General features: G+C 35.9%; 1 protein-coding gene across 7 annotated transcripts in view; it reads left to right on the top strand.

Moving 5' to 3' along the window:
* Window positions 1-22448, top strand: part of RIMBP2 (RIMS binding protein 2) — a gene marked incomplete at both ends in the record, with an annotated part of 144445 nt that extends 121997 nt beyond the window's left edge. For 2 of the 7 annotated variants that reach the window (XM_084296980.1, XM_084296978.1), the window contains 7 exons: window positions 3989-4106; window positions 10396-10580; window positions 12893-13061; window positions 16593-16696; window positions 18566-18637; window positions 19758-19892; window positions 20479-20505. In XM_084296980.1, the coding sequence (XP_084153106.1) occupies window positions 3989-4106; window positions 10396-10580; window positions 12893-13061; window positions 16593-16696; window positions 18566-18637; window positions 19758-19892; window positions 20479-20505 (810 nt within the window). Of the gene's footprint in view, window positions 1-1528; window positions 2261-3988; window positions 4107-7111; window positions 7265-10395; window positions 10581-12892; window positions 13062-16592; window positions 16697-18565; window positions 18638-19757; window positions 19893-20478; window positions 20506-22259 lie in introns of those variants that run through there. The other 5 variants (XM_084296974.1, XM_084296976.1, XM_084296975.1 and 2 more) reach the window with 5 other exon arrangements.
* Window positions 22449-22912: the final 464 nt, after the last annotated feature.

The raw sequence follows: 22912 nt of genomic DNA, 5'->3' as shown, positions 1-22912 counted from the left end.
CTTCTGCTATCATAAAGGTTCAAACTGAAATCCTTCTGCATGCTGCTTCTGTCCCATTCGTCTGGGGGAAAAGTGAATTCTCCCTAGACTGTTCTTGTTCTTTATGCATCAGAAATTATGTCTACTTCTTGGTTTTACAATAGTGTTGCCAATTTTGATATCTAAATAGGTGATCCAGACCCTTATTTGGTGTAGTAAATCATTTTAGACGTGTTAAAGTTTGCAGGCATACTTTTCTTGATGTATTAGTGTATGTGGAGGGTATGGTTGATTTTCAGTTTTAGTAGAATTTATTGTGAGTACTTCCTGGGGAAGGACTCATGGATGTCAGAGTCTCATGTGTAGACTATTGCCCACCGTGTTGATAAGCTTTTTGATACAAAATGCAGGTCACATTCTGATCCCAAAGTGTTTCATAATTTCCCCCTCTTTCACTAGATCCAGTCTCACTTTGCAACAGCAGTAGCAAACAAAAAAAATGAAAAACACATTTAATGAATTTTCCATAATGGAAACAGATTCCTGTTCCTCTTGCATCTGAAGGTATTCCAAACATGCACTTTCAGCTGTAGTTTTCTCTCCAAAATAACAAGAAAATGTTTTGTATGTGGATATATACTTGCTTAATTGGGAGATTGTTATTCCCTATTATATATATCTATCATGATCAGAATGCTTATTTTATTCAGGCTGGGACAGTTTTTACGTACATCTGATATAAACAGAGACTTTCACTTACTTCTACTAATAGGCTGATTCTCAAATATTCGTTTTAACAAGCAGGTACAAGATTATTTTGGGAGATATGATGACAGTGCAAACCAAGAGACATCAGAGAGCAGCTTGCTTCTCAGGATTCTTTCTGTGGAAGCCAAGCTTTAAAATTGGGAATTTTATTTATATTTATTTATACATACATACATACATACATATATATATATATATATTACAGTTTGACAAAGGAAACTAGAGCTTCTTTAATGATGTTTGCAAAATGTTTCTCCTCTGGCAGGAGATGTAGGAATATTTGCTACTCATATATATACGGTACTTTCACAGATGCAAAGCAAGACAGCTTGTTATAACAGACTTTTCATTCTCAGATAAGGGTACGGGTTACAAAGAAAAATTAAATTCCAATTTGGCATGGGGCAAGGAAAGTACTAAACATTAGTGCTATGTTTTAATGTCATTCTCATTCACCATGCTGGAACCTGTATGCAGCTTCTATTGCTTTGTTTTAAATGCATGGGTTTATTCTTGTTAGAGCATCACTCAGTTGTTTGTACTGACCTCTCATGTTGTATCTGACACCCAGCAACTTCTTAATCATGTATTTATTTTTCACAGATACTCATTCAAAGCATGACATCTTTTTCACTAAATAAGCTGCATGTCTTATGTTTGCCATTGCTCTAAAACTAATTCTGTCTTTATTTTTTTTTTTCTTCTCCCTTTTCCCTCCCATTTTATTTTTGTCACACGCTATTTGTTCCCTGTCTGGTTTTTAACATTACATAATCTTAAGGAGTGCGATAAGAATAAGACCACTGAAGCCACTTTTTTGGAACAGCCTGACTTTTCACAACAGATACATCACAGTAAAAAGCTTTTCAGTATTCCAGAAGTAGCTGAAGAGGATGGTGAATACACTGAACTGCTATACAAGCAGGGTTTAGGTATGCCCTATAAAAAGAATCCCAAAATAGCTAGAGACTCTAGACCACCTAGGCCCTACAATCAAGACCAGCAGCACAACTTCTGGTATGCAGCCAAGCACAGAATTTCAGGCATGGAGGATTTTGCTGGAGACGACAAAGGATGTAAATATAGCCGATCTTTATCGAGAAGCCCAGACAGTGGACTAGACTGTGGAAGTGAAGAAGAAGAATCTCGTTTTACTTTCAGATATGCTTGTGATTCAGTTTCTGCCAATGTTGCATCTAGCTGTTGTGCAGAGACTGCTAACTGTTCCTGCAGGAAAAGCATGAGGCCCTTGCTTGCTCGCAGGAAAACCTTAACAAGACAAACCAGCATTGAAGAAGATTTTGGTGACTTGGGTCCTTCCTTTGAAGAGCCCAGGAATGAACAGGTCAAGCCCAGTTATGAGAAAAAGTATGAGGCTCAGAGATGTAATAGAACAGATAATTTGTCTAATGAAGAAGTTCAGGGAGGCTGGAAGACCGACTTAAAAATGGCTGACTCTAGGGCCGCTGGTCCACTTGCAAAGCCATCCCACAGAGATGCAGAAGACTCTCTGGTGTGTGAAATAAATCTTCCTTCTAACATCTGCTTGCCAAATCAGTCTGTTTTCTTTCTCTTGCTACTTTTTTTCTGTTTTTCTTTTTTTTCTGAGTTAATTTTTAGAGTCCATCCTTTGGACCTATCTGCTGCATTTCCCCCACCCCTTTTTTTTCTCCCCATTCAGTTTTCTTTATTATTCCGCATTTTGCTTTATGGTCATCTCTTTTATCATGCTGAAATCAGTTTAATTTGCTTTACAATGATTTTCCCACAGAAAAAAAAAAAATACAATAATGGCTGCTTTTATTAAAGGACAACTGAATCTAAATTTTAATTAAGGGTTAGCTGAACTATGATTTTCCAAAATATTGTCTTTATTTATTTTGCCCATCTAAATGTTGCTTAAAAAAAAAAAAAAAAAAAAAGCAAAAAAAAAAAGCTGCATTTTAATTGGAAAAATATTTCATCAGTAATTATTATTTTAAATATCTCAAGGAATCCATTTCATCATGTTGTTTTTGTTCATTTCACTCTCAGAATTTTTAGGATATGCTCTTTATCATGAACCATCTCTGGACAAGAATCAAGATTCTCCCCAGTGTGAACATGACCCAGATTTGGGGAGTCACAGGTTTCATCATATTTCCATTTTCTGCCTTCTCTCTGCACTGTCACTACTTCGCCTTCCTTTTTAGATCATCTCTTCTTGCCTTTGAAGTTGCAGACTGCATCTCTGCATGAGAATGCAGGCAAACAGCTTCTTCGAAAGGGAGAGCCAGGGCTGTTCCATATCTTTCAAGGATGCCTCTGTGTGATCTTGCCTAATTGCATTTCTGTCCATTAGTCTATAGCAGAGTCTCCATGCTTTGACAGATGCATCCATAGGTTTCCCTGCTCCCAAAAGACCAAACAAGTTCTTTACCCTCTCAGTCTACACAATCCAGAGTGGAGATCTCAAATCAAATGTGTTTGTTTTTTTTTTTTTTTTTTTTCTAACAGTAGAAATCAGCTGCCTGCTCTTCTAGCCCAGCAGTTTAATCTGAAACGATCCTTAAAATTTTCTCCCATTGAAATTAGTGCACAAGCTGTGTTAATTTCAATGGCTGCATGATGAACTCTGGAAAGCATTAAAATAATACCATTTAGTGATTAAAATAGCAACGTTTTCTGCAAGTGAACAGAAAGAGACAGATGTGGTGTGAGATGAAGTGTGTCTACATTCCCTTCTACGTGTTTCAATAACCTCTAAAAGGCTTTAAGAGTTGAAGGCCATTATAGAAAAGCAGTGTGCTCAAAGACAGAAGGATATACCCTTGTTCACATGCTGCAAACTGGACAAAGCTATATAGCTGAAAACAAAGATATGCTTGCCTTTTCAGTGTAGCCTGATATCGTCAGCTCTCATAACCGGTTGCACTACTCTTCAGGAGATTATAACGTCATAGCAGCAACGACAAAGGCAAAAGAATGTTTCCAAAATTATTCTTTTCTTTTCTTTTTGTTCCAATATGTGACTGCTGGTTGCAAAATCTCTGCCATAAATCAGGGAACCATTTTTTCTTTTGCAGGTTTGCCAGGCAACAGTATTTAGTTTTCAGCTAACCTTTCAGTTAAAAACTAAGTTTAGTTGCCTTTAGAGCTTATGCTTCCAAATGCGATTGACCTGATCAATGTCCAACCATATAACCATAATGTTACCATGCATGTAACTTACAAACCTGTTTTTTCTGTTGTTGTTTTTTAGCTTTTAGGTAATCCATCATCTGCAGGACGGCCTGAAAGGGCGGAGCATGCAGGGCGAAGGTCCTCTCATGGCAGTGCAGTGCCACAAAGGTCTCGACCAATGTTGGTCCCTTCCATTGGTTAGTTGGACAGATTGGTGAATTTCTGTTCTTTGCAGCCTCAGAGTTGGGAAGGTGGTCCTTACAATGGACACTTGTCTTGAGCCGTGTTTTCTCTTAGTTACTTAAATGAGATGAAATTGAACTAAAAACATCTCCATCTAAATAAGAGCTAAATGTAAGCATACTGGGTTCTCAGGGGGCTGAATCAATAGACATCAACATCACCGGGATGGTTTTTATTGAATTTAATGGGTATTGGAACTTTTCTAAGCTTGGTTAAGGTTAGATACTATCAAATCTTACCAAAACAAATTACTATGCAGGCAGGCATATGATCAGTAAAATAAATGTACTCATTCAACCATCCATTCATCCATCCATCTTCCCATTCATCAACCATTATTTTGCATTCACTTTCCATTTTCTTGACTACTTTTTGGAATTTAGCATGAAAAAAAAAAAAAATGAAAGCTGTTAAATGCAACAAGTTAGTAGAATTTGCATATATTTACTAGATTTGATATTTCATCCCTATTCTGGTTTACTTATGACTTAAAACGTATGCTGATGTATACCAGAAAATCCAAAAAGTAGTGCAGAAAAGATAATGGAATAAAGACATTATGGAAAAATGCATATTTGTTAAAACTTGCACTCTAGACTGATAAATAAGGAACATGCATGCTGAAAAATTAGCAAACACATGCAAAACAAATGCAGAAAGAATTTGGTGAGCCATTAGCAGAACATTACTCCATGAAGATGTAAAACCAGTTAGGTTTATGTCCCTAACCTGCATTTCATGAGGATGAGCCTCAGGGACATCAGGAGGAGCCTGAAGCAGTGTCAGGATGTTCTCACCTGACATTTATGTGGATGAGTGACATCACAAATGGGTATTATCAGAAGGAAAGAGACTGATCATAAAGGAATGCTTTTACTTTTAAATCTTAAATATTTTTCCCTTTTTGTGGGTCACACTAAAATGCCAGTACTGAAGTGTACTGTCTATTAAAAGCAAAATCCCCCTAGTGGACACAATTATATTTATATGTGGTGTATAGTAATTATTAATGAAAGAAACTGTAGATCACAATACATGCAGAGCTGTAATGCATGAAACTTTCTTAGCATTTGCAGTATAGCATAGCTGTTCAGAAGCCTGATTCTCTTCCCACATCCTGCTGTAAATGAGGATAATCCTCAGATATCAATGGAATTACACTGGTATGAAAATGGTATGGGGAAGATTCAACTCCAGGGAGGCTCCTGTGCTTCTGTTGATGGGTTATTGTTAGCTGAACCAAACAGCATTCAGATGATGGTGTTAAGGTTGTTAGATTGTCGCATCCTTTTTTTTTTTTTTTTCCTAGTCTGAAAGCAGCCTGTTTTTCTCAGGAATAAAGATTCCTGGCTTATGTTTGGACTACTTAAACCAAGTTTTGTGTCTAAATTCATTCTTTTATATTATGTGTAAATTTATTTTATTTTATTTATTTATAAATAGCAAGAAAGCAGACAGGTTTTGTTTGTTTGTTTTTAATTATTCCTTTGGGTTTCCTTTAATTTTGATTGTAATTAAAAAATAATGGAGGTGATTAAATTTATCAGAACTCACTTTCTGTCAACAAAGTTAGGGTATGGATCCCACCAAGTAATGACTCTTTTGTTTAGCAGTTCAATAGCAACAGTTTAGGAATCGGATAAAGTAATTAATTTCTTATAATCAGTCAAGCAGATTAACAATCAAACTAAAATCACAGATTTTATTTCTTTCAGTGCAACTTCATGAATTAGTGTATTTTGAGTTATGTACAATCCACAGATGCTCTTTGGGATTCCATTTGGAATAAATTACAACATTGTCTAATGTTGATAACAAGCAAACTACAGAGCATTATGAACAGTATCTAACAACAAATAACAATAATAATAATAATTAAAAAAAAATGCTGGGAAGCTGTTGGAAGGCCAGATCTGCCTTCAATTTCAAGAGTCCTAATTTCTGACTGAAAGACTAGTGATTAAAATTGCTGAAAGATAGATATGCATTATTTCTCACTTTCAGCATCATACCATAGTAAATCACTTTGAGGATAAATGAAGCTAATATAAACACTAGATAAAACTCTGCACAAAAGTTGCTTCCTGGAAACTTGCTGGGAAAAAATAATCTAGAAGACATGAAATATCTCAGCAGGTCAGATAAAAAAAAGTGAGTTAAAAATATGGCACACAAAAGCATGTAGTTGAGTGGTGAATAAACTTGAAGCAACTTCAGAGCTCCAACTAACAGAGAAGTTTCCCATGAATAATGGCTGCAAGTAGGGTTTTGGAAGAATGAAATTATGGTGGGTCTGTCATTATAATACGTAAAACTTTAGATGGCTTAAATATGTGAAACTGTTGTTGGCCTCAGTATACAGCTCACAAATGTGGATTCCAAATTTCTTGGCACTGGCTTATTCCTTTACATGTATGCCTGGAGTATTTGCTAAGTTACTCGGCTTCACTAATGATGGGAAGTTTTCAAAGCAGCATTGGCAAATTAAATTAGAAGGAAAGACCTTTAACAATCTAATGTTGTCAGGATTCCAAAGATCAAATCTTTCTCCAAATGTTCCAGAATTTAAAATAGGAAATTCTTTGAAGTATTTTCTCAATTAAGCTATAAATACTTTGGGTTAGTATACTATTGCAGATCTCCTTGCAGATCTGTCAGGTTGGATTATTTAAACCTCATAATAACAGATGATTCCTGTCCAAAGATCTAACAAATAATATTTACAGTGTGAATTAAAAAAAAAAATAAATAAAAGATAGATGCTTTAGAAAAGGAGATGCACATTTCCCTGCTGAAGGAGGATTTCTAGAGGCTGAGACATCTGGCAAAGCTTACACAGTGTTTAGCCTTCCTACTATATGCAAGTTAGTAAAGAAGGTAGTCAAAATGTGCCCTCAGGAGCCTCCGCAAAGGCGACTATACAATATGTTTTAATAGATCATTCCCTTTTTCTTCGTAGAAATTACAATGGACAGTAACAGTGAAGGCGGTTGGTCTCGGTCAGGTAGTGAGGGAAATATTTCACCTGTAAAAGAAGAAGCTTATTATCGCAGCATTGGTGGACACAAGAAATGGCCTCAGCAGCGTACCATGGCCTCTGAATATAGATACGGTATGCCGAACATTATTCATCCTTTATGACAGACACGTTTTAGAGCTGCGTGTTAACAAGTGCGGTTATGTATGACAACATTGCATGCAATGCAGAATGCCAGGGGAACTAGCTCTTAAGTCCTGTCTGCTGTCAGGTAAGTCTCTCCAGCTCAGCTGTAAGGGACAACAGCCCTTAGTCCTCTGTCCTGAAACTGCTGTGCAGCCACCTTTGCATACTCAATAGAGTCTGAGCACACTGCATTGCATGAACCTCTGTGAAGCTACGCTGCTACTAACGCCAGTCAATATTTACTGTATATACCTGAACAACCATTCATCAAAATGAGCACATTTTCACTAGATTCATATAGATTGGACAGGGTCAAACAGTAGCTGGTAAATCACAATGTGATTTATGTGTTCAGTAATAGGAATCTGTTACCAAACATTAATCTGATTTGCAGCTTGGGCTAAACGATGATTCAGGGTCTTTTCATTAATCACACAGGTCTTTGGCTCTGTCCCTTGGTGAAGACAAAAAATATTCATAGTTTTAGGAAAAATTACATAATAATAGCAAACTTGTATTAGACGAGTAAGGTAATTATACCCACTACTGATAGTATTTGCTGCTTCATCAACATAGAAATCATTACATGATCAACAATTCAGTTTTCATAGTTCATAACATAGTGAATTAAAGTGTCTAACACTTAACCCATAAAAGCAGCCAAGGCCATATATAGATCTAGGAAACACTTAAAATCATAGAATATCCCGAGTTGGAAGGGACCCATAAGGATCATCAAGTCCAACTCCTGGCACCACACAGGTCTACCCAAAAGTTCAGACCATGTGACTAAGTGCACAGTCCAATCACTTCTTAAATTCAGACAGGCTCGGTGCAGTGACTACTTCACTGGGGAGCCTGTTCCAGTGTGTGATCACTCCTTTTTTTTTTCTCTTTTTTTTTTCTTTCCTTTTTTTTTTTTTTTCTGATTTCTGAAATGAAGTAAATAGACCCTGAAAGTTAAGTAAATTATAATTTAATGCTGGGTTTCAAAGCAAACATATCTGACTTACAACCAGATCACCAACTTGTGTAAATCAGTGTATAGCTAGTGAGTTCAATGCAACTACAGGAAATTGACATCAGTTGGGAATCTGGCTGGCTGCAGCCAAAGATTTAAGATTTTACATACACAATTATATATGTGTATGATATATAGCTCATAAGAGAATAAGTGGCTAATGAGAGAATAAAGAGACTATTTGTGTTCTCATTCAGTGAAGCAAACTTCACTGTCATGAGTCAGATTATTACAGGTTAGTGCTTTTAACTGGGATACATATGGCCATAATTCATATTTGCACCTAACTCCTATTAATCACAGTTGAAGTCAGATGCAAACATTGGTATTTTTAATTTAAAAATTAACAATCAAAATATTCCACCCCTTCAACCACCTGTTTTATGTTGCCTAGTGGGCCTGAGTATAAACCACATAAAGACCGCAACATGACTATGAGAGGAGAACAGAATAGAGAAGAATTCCACACTGTGTGTCCCATTGCTTTCTGTCCCATATGTGCACTTCTTTCACACACCCTTTCTGTGCTTTGTGCCTGCATAAAGCTTCTTGGCTGGAATTTTTCCCTGCCCTTTTGCTGTTCTGCATTTTTCCCTACTCACATTCTTTCTTGCACTTTGGACCCAAGAGTCAGTAGCTGTTTCCTTAAAGCTGTGACCCTCTGATTTTTATTTTTTTTCTGGTAGTTTAAACATGTCAAATGTTGAATGAAATCTGTAATTGAAGCTTAAAGAAGTGTGTGGTTTTTTTTTCTGAAATACTACATATTAAATATTTCAATGATTACCAACAAAGGTATTCTTTATAAGAGATGATTACAGTAAAACTTGTATTAATGTGACTGGAAAAAAAATGATATAGGTAAATTACATTTTCATTGTAGTTCATAATGTAGCTCAATTTATCTGTGTGAAAGGTTGTGCAAACTGGATGATAGGTATTGATTCAGCAAAGAACAAAAGTATCTGACTTCCATTCAAGTTAGTGGGACTTTGAAAATAATTTTTATTGAAGTGGCTTGTGATTTTGCGTGCTTTTGGGTCTTCAGCTTCATGTGTCTTGAAAGAGCAAGTTTTTTGGAGAAAGTACTGCTACATGCTCTTTCAAAACAAAATTAAAAGCATTTGAAACCTGTCAACTTAGTGTCACTTAGTGTTAGCCATTTTGGCCTAGTTTACTAATTCAGTTTTACTGAAGTCCATTCTCAAATACGTTGTTGAATCAGGGACTATATGCCTTCTCCAGGTAACTTGAAATGTCTGAAAGCTATGAGACAACATGTTCATTCTTATTTTTTAAGTCCTAATTGATTTGGTACCCTGCAGTGGCCTGAGAACAGTATAGTGTCAAGTGTTGTGATGTTCACGGATGATCCTTCCTAATGAGTGTATAATTAAATGCAGTCACAGCTAACCTTTGCTCCTGGATTTTATCATATTTTATAGTGTTCAGGTGGGTTTGGGGCATTGCTGTCAATGTTAACTATTGACTTTGTTTAAGCAAAATAGTAGTGTAGTTCCATCCCTGACGCAACTAACACTACCGAAATATATTTCTCCTTACCCGTCTGGAGAGAAGAGGTTATAACCATGTTTTAAACCTCATACCTAAAACATGGTATGTCAACACAGCTGGGATGTGCTTTCTTGTGTCCATGAAGAGCAGAAGCAGCTGTGCGGGAAAACAGGTGGATCCAAAGCATGGTTATTTTTGCAGTAATGTTAACGCCTATCAAAATCATCATTATGTCACTCTTAACATGCTTCACTAATTTATAGCAAACTATAGTAAACCTAACAAAAGTTGCTTTCTTATCTAAGCTATATTCACCTATGTAAATGTCAGTGTGGTGTAGATCAACACCACGTTCAGTGCATGCAGACTGAAACTGCTTAAAAAATTACAACTTGCTAATTAAAAAAAAAAAGAAATGCCAAACTTGATAGGACATGCTTTATGTTTTCACTGAAACACCAAACACTTTTCAAATATTAAATGAAATAGTTGAAAAAATGAGGCCAAATTACTGAATTGCTCTTTTCTGAATTTACTTTCATAGATGGCTATGGTGGTCATGACCATCTTTCTCCAGATTTTTATGAAGAATCAGAAACAGATCCTGGCACAGAAGATATTTCTACTCGAATATTTGTTGCACTCTTTGACTATGATCCGCTGACAATGTCCCCAAATCCTGATGCTGCAGAAGAAGAGCTGCCATTTAAAGAAGGACAAATCATTAAGGTGGGATCTAGAAACAAAGGACCCATTGTTACAAACAGCATGTCCTTTGTTTCCAGTGGAGAGCGCAACTTGTATGACAAGAGTCCAAGATCTTTTTTTCCTCTAGAGGTTCAGGCTGTAAATCCAATTGGATTTGGAACCTAATATCTACTGCTAATTGCTTAAATATAATTAGGCAATAGGAAGAAATCTCAGAGTTGCGTTAAGTAGCTAGGAAAGACTCAATTTGAGATTTAGATGCAAAGACTAAATTGTGACTCTGAGGCCTCCTGTGTCTGTTGCCACAACCCCTATAGGAAAAACTGCTTCAGAAATTGACCTCTTTACTGCAAAAGTGCTGTAAAAGAGCTTAGTGTTGCACCTCCGTATGTATCCACTGCTGCTGTATTTTTTTAATCACTGAACCCTTCTAGCACATATACACTTGAAATTAAATAAGGTCTAAAATTAGGTATTTCTCTTCCAGAATCATCCTCTTTTGAAACTGATAAAATAACTTCCTTTTTTGGCTGTTCAGGTGTAAGGTGCAGAAGTTGCTCCTTGAAGAGGGAGCAGAAGACAAATCAGCTTGTTTCAGGTGGCAGACAGTGTTAGACCCCATCTGTGTCTTTATGCATGCCCTCTGTCACAGCTTGCCTTATTATGATTGTGCAGCTGCAAGACGAATTTGTTCAGTTTGCTGTTCTGATTTTGGAAAGCTAGCAGATTTCCTGTTGAATCAGCAGGTGTAAGCATCTCTTTCCATAGCCTTGTATCTAAGCTATCTGGTGCAAAATGGGTGGAAATGAGGGAGGGGAGAAGGAAGGGCTGCTGGTAATCCAGGGTTTAACTGAGATTTAAGTACGATCTGAAACTGAACCTAAAAATATATACACTTATACACTTATATAAGTGTATATAAATATATACACTTATTTGGAAAACTATAAAAAAATGTTACTTAAGCTATTAAAATATATACTTCCTTCCACTGTGTTGGATTGGATCCTAACATTAATGTCTGTACACAAAAATAACAATTTTTTAATGTTAATGTGTTAAATACTTCAATATTTTCAATATTTTGCTTACCTCTTTAAGTGATATGATATAAAGTTATGCCCAAAATATGGAGATATATGGAAAAGAACTTATGTTTCATTCAGGTGTTTTAATTATTTTTTCACTGATAGTACATTTGTCACTGAAAAGCCTAGTGAGTCGCCACACCAGATATTTATTCTGAGTGATATTAACTTTATATCTGGGACCATTGTAATAATTATGTGATCTACTGGTTTTGATTTCTCTTTGAATTGATGTGAATGTGGATTGGTTTGCATTTCCAAAATACTTTTTGTACATTACCCAAGCAGTTGTGTGAAGTCTGTCCTGTCCGTACATTACAGTCGCACATGCTGTATTGTGTGAAGTAGTAATGGTGCCAGGTAAGTTATGAACATGTTTTGATTCAAACTGAAAAAAGATTCATGTTTGAGAAAGCTGAGGCTATTAAAAGGTCAGTTTTTACAAACTGTGATTTAAACTGAAGGGATTGGTTTGGATTTTTTTGTTTGTTTTTAAAGAAAAGAAAGCAATTGATTTGCTTTCTTTTTGGAATCGGAAATTAACCATCAATCAGAAATTAACCATCAGTTTTGTGTTAAGAATATCTCTTTTTTCTGTGTTGTGCAGTCTTAGATTTAGGCCTCTGTATCATTGGCAAACTTTATGAATTGACTGCATTTTTAGAAATTAAGACAACTTTTGGATTTACCTGTTCTCATTGATGAAAGCTCATGCTATTCTTGTAGCTTAATGTCTTCTGGAAAAACACTATTGGAGCTTAAGTAAGTATATACATCAAATATTATTAAGTATTAAATAGGCATTTTAAAATTTATTTATTTTTGATCATATGCAAGTTCTAATCAAAATAACAAAACTTGGGCACAGTTTTGCAAATGCTTCTTATTGAATATATGTCACATGACACCAAGCAGCAGTGCCATATGAATAATTCCATAAACATCTATGTAAATAGGTAAGCATGCTTTTAACTTAGCACATGGGGAAACTGATGACTTTCAGATGACTATTTTTTATGCTTTTCAATGCTAACCAAAAAAAAAAAAAAAAGCCATATCTGTTTTAAGAAACTGAAGTCAAAATTCAAATTAATATCTCTAGTCTTGTAAGTCAAAGTAGTAAAAAACTAATTTCACATCTATACTATAATTACCTATTTATACCTTGGTAACTGTTCTGTCTTCATTAAAAATCCTAAATACTAAAACCTTTATTAACCAACACTTTTATTATTTAAATGACAGGTTTATGGGGACAAAGATGCCGATGGATTCTATCGTGGAGAAACCTGTACAAGAATTGGTCTTATCCCATGTAATATGGTCTCTGAGATCCAAGCAGATGATGAAGAGATGATGGATCAGCTTCTAAAACAAGGTTTTCTTCCTTTGAACACACCAGTAGAGAAAATAGGTAAGGGAAAGTATATATGCATAACTTCACCTAATTTTGGGTGCTATTAACTTGGCTGGATCTGCTTTGCCTTTTGTTTTTATTATATGCTGATGCATTTGAATTTTACAGCAATTTACTACACTATGGGATACATTCTGTGTCAGTATCTGAATTATTCAACAAATATTTGATCTTGGTCACACCTTTTGCCACAAATAAGGACTTTTATCTTCACTACTACACCCATTACTTTCTTTTCTTATTTAAAAAAAAATGTTTTTTTCTTACCTGAAAGATTTATAGACACAGAACTAGATCCCTGTGCTTTGGAGTGTGCTGTGCTGAAGTGCTTTGTGATATGCTCACTGCTGCAAAGCATAAAATGAGTCACTTATTGTTGTTATTTTTACTCTTCTACGTTTTCCTACTTTACCAATAATTTAAAGGGATGGTGGCAAAGGGTTATGTATAATATAATTTGGGATAGCAATACATATGAGATTTTATGGGTATTGCAGTAACAAACCCCTTTAAAAGCAGAGTTAGGCCAAATGATTTTGTGTTATGAACCACTTGCATTACGTCATCGGTTCAGTGTTGTACAGAGGCACGCGATGCAAGTATCTTAATTTAGATTTCCTTCTAAAGGTAAATTTTAAACAACTATCTCAATATGTTTTAAACCTTTCAGTGTAATTCAGAGAGTATATAGGGCTGGAACTGTTTCAGTCCTGTTTAAAAGTGAACTGTAAAAGTGGTTGCTAAGAAACAAAGTCTTCCACCATTGTTTTCTTAGATTGAATAAAACCTTATCATATCCAAAAACATATTAGTAAATGTTAGACAATTTTTTCTTCTTCCTTCTTCAGATATTGAGATATTTTAAATATCGCTATACCCCATGAAAGGGAAGGGGTGATTTAAGTTCTTAGTTGCTGTCTTTTCAAATCTGTGTATTTATTGGGAAATGCCATGTTAATACAACAAATACTCCCACTTTTGGACTTGTAAACCCCACTGCCCATCTGCTCCTCCAGGTTTAGCACATACACCTAAACATACATTTCAAAAATGTGGGACAGGCAGACAGTGGGACTTACAGATGTGCCCAAGTAGGTTGGCTGTCCACAGCATTATTCTGCAAAGTAGATATAAACATGGGACTACATCATATGAAGCCTAGTGGAATTGGATACCTAACTTGCTGTGGCTACATCTGTAAACACAAATGAAGGCCTGGTGGGATTAACAAGTGTCTAAATGTTTTTCTAATTCTATCATGAAGACATACCTGAATACAGAAAATATATTTCTAAACAATTATGCTTGAAATTTACTGCTGTGAGTCCTGCTCAGTGCTCTTCTTACTGAAGTCAGGAAGTTGTCAATACAGAACACCTGTGAAAATGAAACCACCAGTCCGTGTAATTCCCTGTAATTTTAATTTTTGGCTGTTTAAGGGATATTCTGCAAATATCATCTTTTTTCATTGCACTCAACTTGCAGTGGCTTCTGAAATAGTTGAGAAATCAGAAAGTCTTTATCTTGGAAAGAGGGAGACAATTTGAGATTAAAAATCTCAAAGGTAGGGCAAAATTTCTAAGCACTGAGTTTTATTCTGAGACATTTCTGAGAACTGTTAGCAACCTACCCCCAGCAGTTCACCTTTAAATATTTTAGCTATTCAAAAGTACCATATACTTTTTATTATGGATTTAAATTGTTAGTCACAATAAAGAATAAATTAATTAAAATAAAAATTAAAAGAAACACAAAAACCACGGTCATTAATGGATTGGGGAGAGCAGTTAGTCTGGCTTAATTTTAAACTAAGTACAAATTCTGAATAGTAAAGAGATCCATGTGCTCAGATCCTTACTGTCACGGTGGCTGCCCACGTGGATCTTTTAGCAGAAGCAGGCTCTAATTGCTAGTCTGTCTCATGTTGTTAATCATATTTTTAATGTCATATCAAACACTTTACATTGCTGTGTTCATATGACTATAATTTTCTTAATCCTTTGCCCACATTAAATCCTTAAAAGCAGAACTTTGAACAGCTTCATATCTTCTCTTCTTTTATTTGTATGCATTCCTTTCCTGAAGTCAACTGTGACCGTTTCAAAGAGAGCACACGCTCTGTACACCGCAGATCCAGAAAGTCTAAAAGAGGTCTGTGCTAAGAAACAATAACTTAATTCAAGCTGTAAAGTAGCTGAAATGATTTGAGCTGTCTAGATTTATTTATTTTTTAATGCCTTTTATCTTTGGAAACCAGCAGTCGGAAAATAGTGTCACATAGCAAATACATACGGAATCCTTTCTGGATTCTTTTCTTGGTCATAGAGGGGCCTTTGACCCTGGACTGTGGGCAGTGTCTTGCCCCAGAGAAGAATTCCAAAATCAAAAGTGCTCTTCTGAGGTAATCACTTAAATACGGGTTGATCCAAGTGTTTGGGAAACAGGGGAATTGGGTCCTGCATCTCTTACAGTCCATGCCTTCATTTTGGATCTCTCCTTGTGTTATGTAAAAATCCCTTGCAATGGTAGCTGGGAAGGTAACTCCAATCCACCTGCTGCAGAAGTAGGTGATCTCTGAAAGCTTCAGTGTCAACTGGTGAGCAGTGTGAAAGCTGCGAGTGCATGCCACACTCAGTATTTGCTCCTACATCAGCTGAGCCCTTAATGCCCACCCTCCTGCCAGAGCAGTCATAGGGTGCCTCCCAACCCCACGTTTCCTTTGTCACACTGCATAATGCTCATCAGACCTGCCCTCAATGCCTGTATGTAAGTAGCACTAACAAGCATGTTTCTTTGCTACAGCAATCATCTGCAAGAATCATGCTAATAATCATTTGAATTTAAAATGTGGCCCATTTTAAACTTCTCTGTAATTCAGTAGCAAGCAGTAAACATGTCATCTGGTTCCTGTAAACTATTTTACTCTTTTCCTTCTGTTCCTCCACAAAGGAATCTTAAACAGTACTTGAGAATGGGTTCTTGTAGTCAGTCTTGAAAATACTGCAGACCACTTACATGATTGGTAACCTCTTTTGTCTTGGGACATCTGAGAGTGTCCGTTTCTCATTCCAGTCTCCCAGCTGAAAGTTGAGGAATAATTTCAAGCACAACACTCCTTGTGATTGAGGGGGGAGGGAGGAGGGTAGGTAGTAAAAGTTTTACTAAAATGAAATAAATCTGACTTCTGAGCATTTACCTTTACATACCCTGATAAACTCTGATTCTTCCAACAAAGGATGGCAGTAAATTTCAGAACGTTGATTTTGCAGATATATACTGTGTGGAGATTCAAGGGCTTAGAATAAAGAGGGCAAGACAACTGTTAAGTTACTTACAAAATGCACATGCTGTTTTGAAACTTTCATCTGTGTTAATAGGTTTGATAACCCATGGTGTCTTACCACTGTGCTAGAGAAATACCAAATGCACTGTTGTGAACGTGATGCAGGGAAAAATTGCACCTTGTGTTTTGTGTTCAAAATAACTTTTATAGCTCTCCTTCCCTTCCTCTCCTTGTGATTGGAACAGAAAGAAACAGACGGAGTGGCAGACAACCTTCAGTATCTACAAGAAGGATGGTGGCTCTGTATGACTATGATCCAAGAGAAAGTTCTCCTAACGTTGATGTAGAGGTATTGACATAACTGTTTACTGTGTTTACCATTTGTGGAATCCTAATTTAATTGAAACATAGTTGGTCTTAGTAAGCACTATTATGCAAAATCAAAAAAATCAGAATTACAAGCATTGGTCAGATATTTTCAGAGATGTATATATAGTAAAGGCTTATAAATTCTGCACAAGTCAATTTCTGATTGTTCAAATACCACAGAAACATAGAATGGCTTGGGTTGGAAGGGACCTTAAAGAGCATCTAGTTCCATCCCCCTAGATGCCACCCACTAGATCAGGTTGCTCACGGCCTCAATTTGTAATATTTATTTAATATGTATCAATGCAGTCAATTATAGATATACGGTTGTGCAATGTGTGTGTGTGTCTGCGCATGTCTCTATATATAAAGTCGATAAGGAAAAATGCATGGAGTTATAAATAGTAGGGAATGATTATTTTCCATTTATTGTTTTCAAGTTTTCTTTATATGTTACTGTCTAAGAAGATGATTATTTCTGAGAAGTGTTCCAGCTCACACTGACAAGCTGATAGCAAAGCACGCTCTCTAATGTCTGTATCATGCTTTACCTTTCCTCAAAATGTCAACCCCCTTCTGCAATGCAAACCAGAACTTTATAGTACAGTGGAACAGCATTCATAATATATTGTATTTTTTTTCTTAATGTATCTGAGCTTTTGTGACTGTATGTCTTGTCTTTAATCCTTTTTTTTTTCTTACAACAATGTAAAGATATCTTAAGTGACCACTGAACATTAGCTAGATCTTCATTTAAACAACTGACCATTAGCTAGATCTTCATTATGGGTTTATCTTCCATTTACCTACATGCAGTCTCCCATCTCTCCATATTTGTCATCAGCAACAATGGAATCACTTTTTACATTGTCTTTGATGTTACATGGTAAGTCCCACAACCAAGATTTGATGCAATTTTCATTTATATATGCATTGTGGTAAGAATGTCAGTGTACACTCAAAGCGCTAAATAAAATGCTGAAGACCTAGGAGCTTCCTCAGTTATTCAATTTTTTTTTTTTTTAATATACTTTTTAAAATTTCTTTGTAGAACAACTTGGATTTTTTTTAAACAAGAAGGTAAATTTTGAAACAACTGGGACTTAATACATTAAAACTTAGCCAGAGTTGTCCTATATTTCTTGGTGAACCAAATCTGGTTCTAAATTATGGTGTTACAAAATAGTTTGTGCAATAAATCAAATAATTGCAACATACACATAGGAAACATCTTATTCATTCTCTTTCCTTCCCATGGCCGCAAGAAATTAAAAAATAAATTTAAAAATGAATTAGATTACATTTAAACCCCAAGCAATTAAAGAGATCAGTGTATTGTTTGCAGATTGGAGACTGGAGATACTTGTTCTAACACCTTTATTGAACAGAATCCAGTTTAGCCCCACAATTTCAGTTCATATTTCAGAAAGGAAAAAAAAAAAAAAAGAAATCAACATCCTCTGTTTGTCTTGTAGACATTAGTCCTGTTTGTGCCTTGTGAGTGACAGTAAGGTACCTGTGAAGCCATGGAGTTCACCCTGCTCAGCAGAGCTGGCTTTAAAGTTTGTTCAGGTTGCTCACAGCTTCATGCAGCTGAGTTTTGAGCAACTCCTGGGTATGGTTGCATTCAGCTTGTTTGTTGCAGCAAGTCTTGTGGCTGTCTAGAACCTAATAAGAGAGGTGCCTAGATTTAGCATTCTAAAAAAAAAAAAAAGCTCTTAAACTTCAACTTAAAACTCAGTTTCGCCAATTCTGTCTTAAAAGGGAGGGAAAAAATATTAATGGTGTTACTGTTAATGAAGAATAAATATTAACCTTTGTTTAACAAAACACATTCATTTTTCCGCAGGCTGAGCTAACATTCTGTACAGGGGACATTATCACTGTCTTCGGTGAAATTGATGAAGATGGGTTTTACTATGTAAGTTGGCTTCTGTTGGTCACTGCTACAAGCTGTCAGCTCTGGGCCTCACTGCTCCCGCAGCTGTGCAGTAGAGCTGAACCTGAAAGACTGCCCTCCCTAAGAGAACAGTACTGAAGTTGGCTCACTTGCCACTTCATTCCATTTTTAGGGATCGCTGTTGATGTACCTCAAAGCTGTCTCTGGCATTTTATATTTTTGCCTTATATAGTTTGCTGGAAAATGTATAATTTGATCACATGTATCTATGTGAATGACTGTTAGTAGATAAGGCACTTCATCTGGGAGAAAAACCTCCATGCAGCCCTGGCCTTATGAAAAATGATTAGTTCATTAAAGTAAATTAATAGTTCAGTAGTTCAGTTTTGAGCACTGGGTAACTGTTCATGCTACTTTGCCATTCCTTCAAAGCAGAAGAGTTGTCTCCTAAGAGACAATGTTCCAGTAGTAGCTGCCAGTCTGCATCCTTTTAGTTTTTCCACATGCACAGATAGCTACAGGAATAATTTGATTACCTCAGAAGTGCTTTTAGGTTGTGAAGCCTAGGACACTTATCATTGATGCTGCAGTCCTAAGGACCTGAGTCTAGAAACTGCATGGGATTTCAGTTATCATTTCTCTATTGCTTTTAAATAATGCAGGCATTAATTTTTTTTCCATTATGCACACTAGCACTTGTGATTTCCAGGTGTCAACGCATTCATTGCATTGGAACTCTGAGCGTGCAAGTTGGTCAAACAGCATGAGAATTCTCACATACAAACCCATTGGGAATGAGCTTTGAGTTGTCAAGTCATAGTTCAGACTTAACTGCACCAAAATGAAAAAAGCACTGTGTCACAATCTGTATATAGCAAATTGGATGAGCAACTGAACTGCTATAGTACTCAAAGCATGTCTTAGTGTCACCCTGAATTATAGACAAATGTGCTCATCTGTTTTTATTTGATGGATAGTGTCCATTGCCAAATCACAGAAATAGAAGCAGGAAAATCTGGCTTGTGTGACCTTAGATGGCTGTTTCCTCTTCCTCACTGGCTTTGAGATGTAGTCGAAGTATTTCCTTACCTTATTGGCAACCTGCATTTGATTTTATTCCCTGAAATGTTCATCATTATAGGGTGAACTTAATGGACAAAAGGGGCTGGTTCCTTCCAACTTTCTTGAAGAAGTGCCTGACGATGTTGAAGTCTATCTATCTGATGCACCCTCGCAGTATCTTCACGATACACCGATGCGTACAAAAGCAAAAAGGGTAAGCAACCAAATAAGGAAAACTTAAATTTTTATTTTCCATTCCATTCTGTCTCATAATTTGGACACGACTGTTAACATTTTAAATCCACTCACCCATTTTAAATTATTTAACTTTCAAAATATATAAAACATAAAGAAAAAATGACTTTATCTAGGTTTCCACTAGCTTGGAACACTTACAAATGAATAATCTAAATATAACATTTGACTGCAGTCATTAGAGAATCTCAATTATAATTTGAGTTTATACAGTTTGTCCCTGGTGAAAGCAGTTATTGTCTAATGCTTCTGAATGACTCTTACTATATGCAGTAGTTAGATGAAGGCAAAAGTTCTTGTGAATGAGACTGGTATGATCCCTTTAAATACAAATAGTAAATGCAGCTGATTGACAGTGTTCAGTCTTTTAATTCTTAGATTTCTTATTCCAACTGGCACTGATTAATTGCCCAAAGACATCTCTTTTATGAAAAACTAATCATGTTTAGTGTCTCATTTTTGGTTTTGTTTCATCACTGCAATACTTTTATATATTATATATTTTATATATATTTTTATTTCTTTGCTCATCTGCTTGGAAACAGAAGAAGAGTGTTCATTTCACACCTTAATAAGGCAATGTAGCCTTCACGTAAGTGAGCAACTGAAGATACCAATAGAGATTTCAATTAAAGCTACCTGGCTATCTAATGCAAGTCTTGAAACTTAATTGTGGGGGAAAAAAAAGAAATATGTCTCCAAAATGAGTGGCCACAGAAGACCAGGCTGTATGCTTTTGCTCTACCTAGTTAAGTCAATTTAGCTTTTTAGGAGACAAATCCTTTAAAAAGGAATTCGTAGAAATAAGTAAATTAGACCTCAATTTATGAAGGTCAACATTTGGAACATATTTCTTCATGAGCTAAATGTTTATGTTTACATAGAAAAGCGAGTTTGATGTCTAACTACCCTACAACCAAAAGCTGCATATTGCATTGTTAGCCAATCTTGGATATAAAAATTCCAAGTTCCTATACCAAGAGAAAAGCACAACACCCCCAACCCTCAAAGAACATACAAATGAAACGTATGCTGGTGTATACTGTAGTGTACAAGAGTAGAGTTGGTTTTGAAACTCATTACAGTCAAATATAGCTACTTAAATTATCTGCCTTTCCACGATCAATTATACCTCAGTTTGCTTAAGATTGACTATTTAACAATTCTGGAGGAAGGAAGAAAAAAAACCTACATGTGGTACACTTTACTTGGATTTTCCTAGAAAGTGCACATTTAAAATATTAGCAACTGTTTGGTTTACCAATGCAATACAAGCGTCAATACGAAACATGCAGCTCACTCAATGAATGCATTAGACTAAATATATGGTATCTTCAGGTGTACGTTGGGGTGCTTTACCAAGTTGTTTTTTTTCATTAGAATTAGACCTTGATTTAAAATCAAAGTAGGCTTGAAGCCCCTTTGCTTAACTCGCTGTTGCACACACCAGTAAATTGCTAATATTTTAACTTGGACTACACGATAAGACAGGTCCCTAAAGCATGGATTGTAGTATGACAATATCATCATAACAGATAGTACTACATTTTGTCAGTAGGGCACTGTAGTTATGATAGGATGAGTGTAAGTAGTTTTAGCATTTTCATTCAAGTGCTTTTGATGATTAAAACAATTAAGTCTCTTAAAATATTTAGGAATGCTGTCATTATTGTTCAAGTATTCACCTTCATTCAGCAACCTCACAGCTGCAGCATACACATTGAGCAGTCAGGGTCTTTAAGCTTTCTTTGATTGCAATTAAGGTTCATTTTAGCTTTTTTGTTTTTCTTTTTTCTTTCTTTTTCTTTAAGCCAGTGTGCCATCTTATCAAATATGTATATAAAGTATGCTAGTCATTTTTAAAGAAAAGGCATTTAAAGGACAAAAAGTATGTGATCATGTAACATTTGAACTAATTTCTTCTGGAAACAGTTTGGTTTCTATACAGTGATAATCCCTAGTAATTAATACATTTACTTTTCTTAAATCCATAGCTGAATGTATCCCTCTTCATTTTTGTACTAGCATAGTACTGAAATGCAAAACTCCTTTTGCGGCTTTTGTGGCCAGAACTACAGCAAAAGAAGTGTAGGCAACTCTTTAAAAAAGTATAAGCAAACTAGGGCTCTATTGGCACGTTTTCTATTGTTTATACTTTTTCTCAAAATTTATATATTTGCTATACGCCCATATTTTAAGACACAGAAGAAATGAACCAGCCCTTTTGTTTAGTGGGTAATGGGACAAATAATGTTGCCAACTTTCTTGATGATAATAGCTTTTAAGCTTTCAAACATTCAATAAATTATAACAATATACCTAATAGGTTCCTCCTGAGAATACAGGTACAGCAAGGAGAGCACCATCCCCCACAGTTCATCTCCATTCTGGGTCACCTACGTCATCTATGGGTTCTGGTAGTCCCGGGAGAGGCAGGGATATGTCCTCGAAAAAGAAAAAGGGGCTGCTTTCCAAAGGCAAGAAACTGCTGAAAAAACTTGGTGCAGTGAAATGATTCATGTACTCCTGGACAACTTGTAAAGCTTCCAGTCTGTGTATTTATTTTTTTTAAATGTCAAAACTAGGGCTTTCATGACTATGAAGTACAACTTTATTAAACCTTTGCATTTTTAACTCTGACATCAATAGAATCATGTGAATTGCTTAAAACAGCAAGAAAAAAAGCAGGTGAGTGTAGCATTGCAAATATTCCTTTTCTTCAAAAAGAAAAAGTTGTAGGATTAAGACAAGAAGGACATGATTTTAGTTGAAGTCTATTCAACACCTGCAAGCACACTGAATAAATCTCAGCCTTTTGTCTCCTTTAACCATGGGTCAGGTGAAAAAGAAAAACCTGTTCATTGATTTCAGGTCAAGAGAGATCACCCCATTCTGTCTAATTTTAATCATTTAAAAAAAAAAAAAAAGTGGTCTTGAAACTCCTAGTTTAAATCAGCCTTGATGTTTTGCCTTATTAAT

The sequence above is a fragment of the Netta rufina genome (assembly GCF_964035555.1).
Source record: "Netta rufina genome assembly, chromosome: 17".
Lineage (NCBI taxonomy): Eukaryota > Metazoa > Chordata > Aves > Anseriformes > Anatidae > Netta > Netta rufina.
This window is presented reverse-complemented; position numbering and strand designations above follow the sequence as displayed.